Raw genomic sequence first — 10,001 nt, 5'->3', positions numbered from 1 at the left:
GGGAGGGGGGCTGGCAGAGCTGTAACTGCCTACACCCTATGCAATGGGGGGTTGGGGAGTGTGGGGAAAAAAACAGAATCATCTTATTAAAACCATCTGATGATTTTGGGGGATCTGAGTCATGATTTTTGACCTTTTAGGGTTGGCAGCAGGGCGGATGCGCCCGCTAAGCCACAGATGGTGGCAGGGTCTCAGGCCAGGGGAAGCCCCTGACTAGAGCTGGACCCCGTCCTTCCCTTTCAGGGGGTTCCAGTGTCAGAATGTGGTTTGGGTCCGATTTGAAACCAAGCCCCGAAGTTCTAAAGTCTCCGGGGGGACAGAGCCCCGGCTGCAGGGCAGGGCACTGCGCCCGGCTAGCACCCAGCCACCTGCCTGGCGGGCTGTCCAGGAGCCGGGCGGGGAAACCCGCCTGATTTCTGCGGGAGTTTGGGCGAAATGGAGCCCGTCCCACGACTTCGCCAAATCAGCAAATTCCAACCAAACATTTTCCTCCTGGAATTCCCCCCGCCAGCTCTTGTAGTGAGCCCGGACGCGTGCGGGTTGGGCCGAGATGGGGGGAGGGCACGGCCCATGTAGGGGACACTGAGCCCGGCTGGGCACAACCTGCTCCTCCCGCCCGAGCCCCACGCCCAGAGCCAGCCAGCCAGCCGGGTGCTGCGGCCGGGCCCCATGCAACCCCGCAGCGGGGTGCAACTCCGAGCTCCCCGGGCGGCGGCGCCCTGCAGCCGGGGCTTGCGGGCTGCTGCGGGCTCCGCGGACCGCGGGCAGGAGCGCGCCGCGCGGGGCTCCATGCCGGCGGGCGGAGCGCCCCCAGCCCGCCCCGGCTGCCGGGATCCCTGCGCCTCCAGCCCCCGCCCCGCCAGTGCGCAGAACCGGGAGGAAATTCCCCGGCCGCCCCTGACGCGGCGCGGGGAGCAGGCGCGGGGCCCCGCGGGCTCCCTTTGTCCTGGCAGCTGCGCCGGGAGGGGCGGGGAGGCCAGACTCGACCCGAGCGCCCAGCGAGCCGGGCGCGGCTCGTTCCGTGCTCGCGGCTGCCGGCGCCGCTCTGCCGCCGCTTCCGGAGCGGGAGCCGCGGGACAAGGCGGGCCCGAGCCCCCCCGGCAGCGTCCCCCGCCCGGGCCGGCCGCGGGGCAGCTCGCCGAGGGGGTGTGGACGCGCAGTGCCGGCGGCCGGCCGGCTCCGCGGAGGCAGGGGCACAAAGGCCGGGCGTGTGCGCGCTGCGCAGGGAGGCGCCTCGCCCGGAGCCGGGGCCGGGCTGCCCGGGGGGCGGGCGGCTGAAGCCGCCGGGAGCCAGCGGCGGGGGCAGAGCCGCTTTCGGGCCCCGCGGGCCATCGCGGCCGGGGGAGGCGGCGCCCGCCCGCCATGGCCTGCAGCCTGAAAGACGAGCTGCTCTGCTCCATCTGCCTGAGCATCTACCAGGACCCGGTGAGCTTCGGCTGCGAGCACCACTTCTGCCGGAGATGCATCACGGAGCACTGGGTGCGGCAGGAGCACCAGGGCGCCCGCGACTGCCCCGAGTGCCGCCGCACCTTCGCCGAGCCCGCGCTGGCGCCGAGCCTCAAGCTCGCCAACATCGTGGAGCGCTACGCGGCCTTCCCGCTGGACGCCATCCTGAGCGCGCGGCGCCGCTCCGCGCCCTGCAAGGACCACGAGAAGGTGAAACTCTTCTGCCTCACGGACCGCGCCGTGGTCTGCTTCTTCTGCGACGAGCCCGCCGTGCACGAGCAGCACCAGGTCACCAACGTGGACGACGCCTTCGAGGAGCTGCAGGTGGGCGCCCCGGCTGCAGGCGGGATGGGCCCTGCCCCCGGCCGAGCCTCGCGGGAGGGGCCGGTGCTGGGGAGCCCTGCCTGGCAGGGCCGCGCCCCGCTCGCTGCCTCAGGGGTGAATAAAAACAAGGGGGAGTCCGGTGGCACGGCAGAGACGAACAGATTGATTTGGGCAGAAGCTGTGGTGGGTAAAACGCCCTTTCTTCCCGCCAGGCATCTGAGGAAGTGGGTCCAAATCTGATCGCCTTTAAGGTGCCACCGGACTCCTCGTAGTTTCTGTGGCTACGGACGGACACGGCGACCCCCGGCACTCAGCTGTGACTGTAAAAAGCCCTGGCACCCCTTTCGTGACACACCGAGCTCTGCCGAGGAGGTGCCCACGGGCTACAGCCCTGCGCTCAGCCTGGCTGGCCAGCTGCTGCTCCGCCCAGAGCTAGGCTCTCATTCCTCCGGCCGGCCATGCCTGCCCCCAGCCCGGCGCTGGGTCGCTCCGGAGCCCTGAACCTGCCTGGCTCAGGCAGTAGCTCTCTCCTGGGGCAGCGGACAAGAGCCCAGAGCCTCTGCCCTGTGCCGGGGGAGGGAGGGAGCGCTGTGTGGCAGGTCTGGCCTTAGCGCATCAGCCCTATGCCGAGCTCCTGGAGAGAGCTTCTGCTGAGGGTACAGATGGTGCCACCCGCCCCCCTTCTGTCCCTTCCCCAGAGGCGGCAGCCTCTTCTCATCCTCTACCCTCCCCTTGTTTCCTTAACCACCGTTCTTGTTTTTGGGGTTTCTGACTGGAGCCAGCCCCCCAGGAGGGCCTGTTCCCCAGGCAGGGCGTGCTGTGCTCCATCTGCTTCACAAGGAGGGGTGGTGAACCCCTCATTTAATAAAAGGAGCAGCCAGCCCCTTTCTGAGCCGTTTAGCAGGGATCATGCCCCCACAACAACCCTCAGCGAACTGCACCTCCTCTTGATTCCATCCCCTACCCGTAGTTCTCTTCTCACCCCCATCCTGCCTGCTTTGCTTCTCTGTGCATCTGTCTGAGCATGCGCCTCGGCATCTCAGCTCCCCGGTACCGTCCAGTGATTCAAATGGTGCTTGACTTGAGTAACATTGTAAGTGACATGGGCTGGCTGTATACTACCTCCCAGGATCCTGCGGTCCACGGAGCTAGAAATACCCACAAGGAAGATGCCAAAGACCAAATGGTGCAGAAAGACCGATAGACCTGTGGAATGGATCCACTTCCTTCTGCTGGGGAGTAATATGGTGTTCCTTCTATCCTGAGTGCTGCTGAAAGGGATAGCAAGGTAAACAGCTTTCTCTCCAGTCTGCAGCGTACCATGCTTTGGGGGTGAGCAGCAGAGGTTGAGATTTAAGATAGGGATGATTGAATGCCATGCTTTGCAGGGTCAGGAAGGAACTGTGTCCCTCCTGTGCAGCAGTGCACAATTGGCCTGGGACATCATGGGGCTTTTCTTTCCCCTTCCTCTTGGAGCCTCAGGTGCCAGGATACAGGACATGATGGACCTCCTCTGTGTGACGCTTTGCTGCGGAGGTTTATTTGGGTGGATGTGAGTGGTGGGTGTCTACATCTCTCTCTGCTCTCAGTGACAAAGCTTGCTTGCCTCCAGGGCAAGAGATTGAGCTGAGATTCCCAAACTTGAGACCTCCATGAGCCTGTCTCCTGCATTTCCAGTGGGTCACGTAGCTGGGCACAGCGCAGTGGATGATTTACAGCGCATGCTCTGCCGGTATCATTGGAGGCATCGTGTTGGGCAGGAAGCTGGTAACCACGTGTCTGTTTTAATTTTTGGATTAATAATCTAGCAAGAGGGAGGCTGGGGGCCTGGTCTCAGTCTCCTGCTGCTTAGTACCCTTTGGGATTTTTAAAGCAAATTTCCTCTTTCTCTGTGAATTGGACTTTAACCAGGGGAGCTGGGGTTTTTTATGGCTATGAAGTGAAACTGGCTAAGATCTCTGCACTGGGTAGGAGCCAGACACTGGCCTCAGACCCACCAACTAATTGCTTCCCAGTTGATAACAGCATTTATTGCCTTATTAAGGATACATCTGGCTGGTATCAGGGTGGCACGCAGCCTGAGATCTCAGCGATAGGGTACAGTTATTACTCTTCCACTCCAGAGTGGTATCGGAGCTGGCTTTAGGATCTTTGGGTCCCAGAACTATTGGTGGGGAAGGGGATAGGGATGGTGGGGTGTTGGTGAAGATAAAAGGGGTAGCCTGTAAATTGCCAAAAAAATCACAGGGCCTCAGAGTTTGTGTGTGCTTTGGATTGTCCTAGGATGCCTGCGGAGTGGGAGATATATCTAGTTGGGCTATGAGGCAAGGGGTGGTTCAGGAGGGAGACTAGTGTGTGGGGTTCTCCAGTGGGGAATGCTGATTATTTGGGTGTGGCCAAAGTACCCCAGCGTGAAGTTCCTGGGCTCGTTCATGATTCAAAATTGTTCCCAAATTCCTCCTCTGAATTATTCTCTCCCTATGGGTTGTTTGCCCACTGAGTCTGTGAAATCAGGTTCTTTATTGGTTAGCAATAGAAGTCACATAGTATTGTTCCTGCTTGGGTGACTTATGCAGCTAACCAGCAACTGCCATGGATTTTGAAATCATTTCAGAGATCAAATTTGAAAATTCCCTTAGTGCTGATTCTGCTTTGCACTGAGGGACCCCAGACTGAAAAGTCTCTTAGGAACACCGGCATTGCCTGGCCAAATCAGAACAGGGACCTGTCTAGCCTGGTATCCTGACTCTGACATGGCCAGTACTAGTTGCTTCAGGGAAAGGTGCAAAGAGCCTTCAGTTATGGAATAACCTGCCCACAAGGGATGTTTTTACCTAACCCCTGTTACTCAGTGGTTGGCTGATGCATGGAGCAGGAGGATTTATAGCCCTCATCCATATAAACCTCTCATTCTTTTTGTTTAGGTCTCCTAATAAGTTCTTGAACTATGTGATATCTTGTGGTTCCAGAGGTCAATACTGCGCTGTGTAGAGAAATATTTGTTAGGATCCGTTTTAGGTTTTTCTGGCTTTCAACTTTGAGCTGCCTCCCTGTTCTTAGGAAGGGTGACTGGAGCTCCTCTTTCCAGGGAATTGAATGCGAGAGGATCACAAGGTGTTCACGCTGGCGTTGGTGTATGCTGCTTTGCTAGGCGCACTCTGCTCAGCCTGTGACAGGCAAATTGGCCTGATTTCAGAAGATATGTATTTTGCAAACATAAGTAGCTTCTGTCACTCAGTGAATCTCTAACGGGCTGGTCATCATGGGAACAACTCCATGACTGGTGACTATGATCTTACCTCAGGCTCTATCTTGCTGCATTTGAAAGCTGTTGGTATTTAGTAGCAGGACTGGGGTTAGGGCTTTTGGTTGGGACGGCAGGTGCTCTGGGAGACTATGGGAATCTGAGCCCTGGTCTATGCTACGAGTTTAGATTGAATTTAGCAGCGTTAGATCGATTTAACCCTGCACTTGTCCACACAACGAAGCCATTTTTGTCGACTTAATGGGCTCTTAAAATCGATTTCTGTACTCCTCCACGACGAGGGGATTAGCGCTGAAATCGACATCGCCGAGTCGAATTTGGGTTAGTGTGGACGCAATTCGACAGTACTGAATGGGAGGTACTCGTTCTGATCGCTGTATGGGGAGACGAATCCGTTCTATCAGAACTCCGTTCCAAAAGACAAAATGCCAAAATATTTGAAAAAATCTCCAAGGGCACGAAGGACAGAGGCTATAACAGGGACCCACAGCAGTGCCGTGTGAAAATTAAGGAGCTCAGGCAAGCCTACCAAAAAAACAGGCAAATGCCCACTCAGGGTCAGAGCCCCAAACATGCCGCTTCTATGATGAGCTGCGTGCCATTCTAGGAGGTGCCCCTACCACTGCCCCACCCTGTCCGTGGACTCCTGCAAGGGGGGAGTCTCACGCAACAGGGATGAGGATTTTGGGGATGAGGAAGATGATAGCGCACACCAGGCCAGTGGAGAAACTGTTCTCCCTGACAGCCAGGGACTGTTTATCACCCTGGAGCCAATACCCTCCCAACCCGGGCTCCTGGACCTTGAAGGCGGAGAAGGCACCTCTGGTGAGTGTACCTTTGTAAATATAATACACAGTTTAAAAGCAAGCATGTTTAATGATTAATTTGCCCTGAAGACTTTGGATGCATTCGTGGCCAGTACGGCTACTGGAAAAGTCTGTTAATGTGTCCGGGGATGGGGCAGAAATCCTCCAGGGACATCTTAGTGAAGCTGTCTTGGAGTACTCCCAAAGCCTTTGCAAAAGGTTTCTGGGGAGGGCAGCCTTATTGTGTCCTCCATGGTAGGACACTTTACCACGGCAGGCCAGTAGCACATAGTCTGGAATCCATTGCATAAGAAAGCATGGCAGCGTGTGGTCCCGGTGTTTGCTGGCATTCAGAGACTTTACTTCTCTGTGTTATCCTCAGGAGAGTAATATCATTCATGGTCACCTGGTTGAAATAGTGGAATTTTATTAAGGGGACATCAGAGGTGGCCATTCCTGCTAGGCTGTTTGCCTGTATCTGAAAAAAACCATCCCCGCTGTTAGCCATGCGGTCGGGGGAGGGGTGAAGCAATCATCCCAGATAATTGGGGTGTGTGTGTGGGGGGGGGGTTAGTTGGGTTTGTGCTGGATGTTAACCCGAAAACATCAGCCCCTCCTTTCAAATGGCCAATGTGTCTTTTTCAATTTTAACCTCCCTTTTTTTCCTCCCACAGCTGCAAATGTTTCAACACTGCGACTAGCATCTCCATCCCAGAGGCTAGTGCAGATAAGAAGGTGAAAAAAACACACTCGCAATGAAATGTTCTCTGAGCTCATGCAGTCCACCCAAACTGAAAGAGCCCAGCAGAATGCGTGGAGGCAGACAATGGCAGAGTCCAGGAAAGCACAAAATGAATGTGAGGACAGAGGCAGGATGCAATGCTGAGGCCACTGGAGGATCAAACTGATATGCTCCGGCGTATGGTTTAGCTGCAGGAAAGGCAGCAGGAGCACAGACTGCCACTGCAGCCCCTGTGTAACCAACCGCCCTCCTCCCCAAGTTCCCTAGCCTCCTCACCCAGACGCCAAAGAATGCGGTGGGTTGGGGGGGCCCTCCGGGCACCCAACTACTCCACCCCAGAGGACTGCCCAAGCAACAGAAGGCTGGCATTCAATAACTTTTGAAGTGCAGTGTGGCCTTGTCCTTCCCTCTTCCCCTCATCCACCACCCCACCCTGTGCTTCCCTCCTTCCCCACCCCCCCGGGTACCTTGGCAGTTATCCCCCTATTTGTTTGACGAATTAATAAAGAATGCATGAATTTGAAACAACAATGACTTTATTGCCTCTGCAAGCGGTGATTGAAGGGGGGAGGGGAGGGGAGGGTGGTTGGCTAACAGGGAAGTAGAGTGAACCAAGGGGGTGGGTTTTCATCAAGGAGAAACAAACAGAAATGTTACACTGTAGCCTGGTCAGCCATGAAACTGGTTTTCAAAGCTTCTCTGATGCGCACCGCGCCCTGCTCTCTGGCTGTGTGTAATCAGTGGACAGGCAATTTGCCTCAATTTCCCACCCTGCCATAAATGTCTTCCCCCTTAGTCTCACAGATATCGTGGAGCACACAGCAAGCAGTAATAACAATGGGAACATTGCTTTCGCTGAGGTCTGAACGAGTCAGTAAACTGCGCCAGCGCACTTTTAAACATCCAAATGCACATTCTATCACCATTCTGCACTTGCTCAGCCTATAGTTGAACAGCTCCTGACTACTGTCCAGGCTGCCTGTGTATGGCTTCATGAGCCATGGCATTAAGAGGTAGGCTGGGTCCCCAAGGATAACTATAGGCATTTCAACATCCCCAACGGTTATTTTCTGGTCTGGGAAGTAAGTCCCTTCCTGCAGCTTTTGAAACAGACCAGAGTTCCTGAAGATGCGAGCATCATGAACCTTTCCCGGCCATCCCACGTTGATGTTGGTCCCTTGTGATCCACCAGTGCTTGCAGCACCATTGAAAAGTACCCCTTGCAGTTTATGTACTGGTTGCCTTGGTGGTCCGGTCCCAAGATAGGGATATGTGTTCCGTCTATCACCCCACCCCAGTTAGGGAATCCCATTGCAGCAAAGCCATCCACTATGACCTGCACGTTTCCCAGAGTCACTACCCTTGATAGCAGCAGCTCAGTGACTGCGTTGGCTACTTGGATCACAGCAGCCCCCACAGTAGATTTGCCCACTTCAAATTGATTCTCAACTGACCGGTAGCTGTCTGGAGTTGCAAGCTTCCAAAGGGCTATCGCTGCTCACTTGTGAACTGTGAGGGCCGCTCTCATCTTGGTATTCTGGCGCTTCAGGGCAGGGGAAAGCAAGTCACAAAGTTCCATGAAAGTGCCCTTATGCATGCGAAAGTTTTGCAGCCGCTGGGAACCGTCCCAGACCCGCAACACTATGCGGTCCCAGCAGTCTCTGCTTGTTTCCCGGGCCCAGAATCGGCATTCCAGAGCATGAGTCTGCCCCTTTACCGCCAGGATGTCCAAATTGCCAGGGCCCGTGGTTTGAGAGAAGTCTGTGTCCATGTCCTCATCACTCTCGTCACCGCGCTGCCATCGCCTCCTCGCCTGCTTTTGCAGATACTGTATAATAATGTGTGAGGTGTTTACAGTGCTCATAACTGCTGTGGTGATCTGAGCAGGCTTCATGCTTGCTGTGGTATGGCGTCTGCAGGAGAGCAGGGTTGCAGGGGAAGCGGTGGTTGGATGACCAGTTTTGCAGACTTACTGCACCGTCTGCTGCCAGGACACAACAGCTGAGCGGCCTGCATGCTTGCTGTGGTATGGCGAGACAAGAGCAGCTGAGCAGAGTTGCAGTGGAAGGCGCCCTGCGAGACCACCAGGAGAGCAGAGAGCCAGCGGAAGCGGTGGATGACGACGGTCATAGAGGACCTGCGAGGTGAATTCATAGCATCAGGAGAGCGGAGTGGATGACGATGATGACGATGAGCAGTCCTACTGCACCGTCTGCTGAAAGCAGTATGGCGCCCGCACGGAAAAAAGGTGCAAAACGATTGTCTGCCGTTGCTTTCACAGAGGGAGGTGGTGACTGACGACATGTACCGAAAACCACCCGCGACAATGTTTTTGCCCCATCAGGCACTGGGAGCTTAACCCAGAATTCCAATGGGCTGCGGAGACTGCGAGAACTGTGGGATAGCTACCCACAGTGCAATGCTCTGAAAGTCGATGCTAGCCTCGGCCCAGTGGATGCACTCCGCCGACTTAATGCGTTTAGTGCATTAGTGTGGGGGGACACACAATCAACGGTATAAAATCGCTTTCTAAAAATCGACTTCTATAAATTCGACCTAATTTCGTAGTGTAGACATACCCTGAGATTGATTGTGGGCTGATTGGAGCTGGGAGGGGTTTGCCAGGCTTGCTGATCCTCTCTGAATCTGGTTGCCTTGCTCTCTGCTAGGTCAGGAATCCTGTGCCATCCCAGCACATGATGGTAGCTGTGCCTGGTTGAGCAGCTTCCTCCACTGCCTATGCTAGATTCAGCGGTTGCTTTGCATGGCCAGGAACAGCGACCTCTCCTGCTTGGAGAATCCGGATGAGGCTCCGGACATTTCTCCTCTTCCCATAGTGGTGTGTTGGCACTCGTCGCATTGGCTGCGAAATGGCTGGGGGACTTGGCTGCTCAGAACTCGTATTGTATCTTAGGATTTTATCCTGCCACTCATCATGATAGTATCTGGACACCTTCAGTGTAAAATCCTTAGCAATAGTGCAGTCCCTAGTAGAGGTCTCTGGCATTTCTCCATATTCAGGACCCAAACTCTGGCTGGGGTAGGTTTTTTCTTTTTTGCTGGTAGGGGCTTGAGGCAGAGGGGATGTCGTGCTGTGCGTTTCATTCTTGTGGTGGAAAGGGCTTCTCAGAAAGGAAAGTTTTGCAGCGTTTCCTAAAGATGGTCCGATTCAGGATTCCCCCATTCGGCTTGGAAGATTGCTTTGTCCCCTACTCCTGCGTGCTTTGTCCTGGGCTTAGCGCTCCACATTGTCCCCGAAAAGCGCAGCTGTTACAGTAGTTCATGGATCAGAATTCAGTCGTTGATGTAGCTGCGGGTTGGGCTATAAATTGCTTTTAAAATTAGGACCAAGGCATTAAATTGGCACTGAAAGCAACTGGGAGCCGTGGAGGGGCTGTCCCATGGCCTGATGTGCTCC

General features: G+C 55.5%; 1 protein-coding gene across 1 annotated transcript in view; it reads left to right on the top strand.

The window, feature by feature from the left end:
• The first annotated feature begins 1,362 nt into the window (after positions 1-1,362).
• TRIM62 (tripartite motif containing 62) overlaps positions 1,363-10,001 on the top strand; it is a 45,373-nt gene continuing 36,734 nt past the window's right edge. The window contains exon 1 of the mRNA XM_077837470.1: positions 1,363-1,770. Within this exon, the coding sequence (XP_077693596.1) occupies positions 1,363-1,770 (408 nt within the window). The remainder of the gene's footprint in view (positions 1,771-10,001) is intronic.

The sequence above is a fragment of the Eretmochelys imbricata genome, chromosome 18, assembly GCF_965152235.1.
Source record: "Eretmochelys imbricata isolate rEreImb1 chromosome 18, rEreImb1.hap1, whole genome shotgun sequence".
Taxonomy (NCBI): domain Eukaryota; kingdom Metazoa; phylum Chordata; order Testudines; family Cheloniidae; genus Eretmochelys; species Eretmochelys imbricata.
Note: the sequence above shows the minus strand (reverse complement) of the source record. Positions and strands in the feature narration are given on the sequence as shown.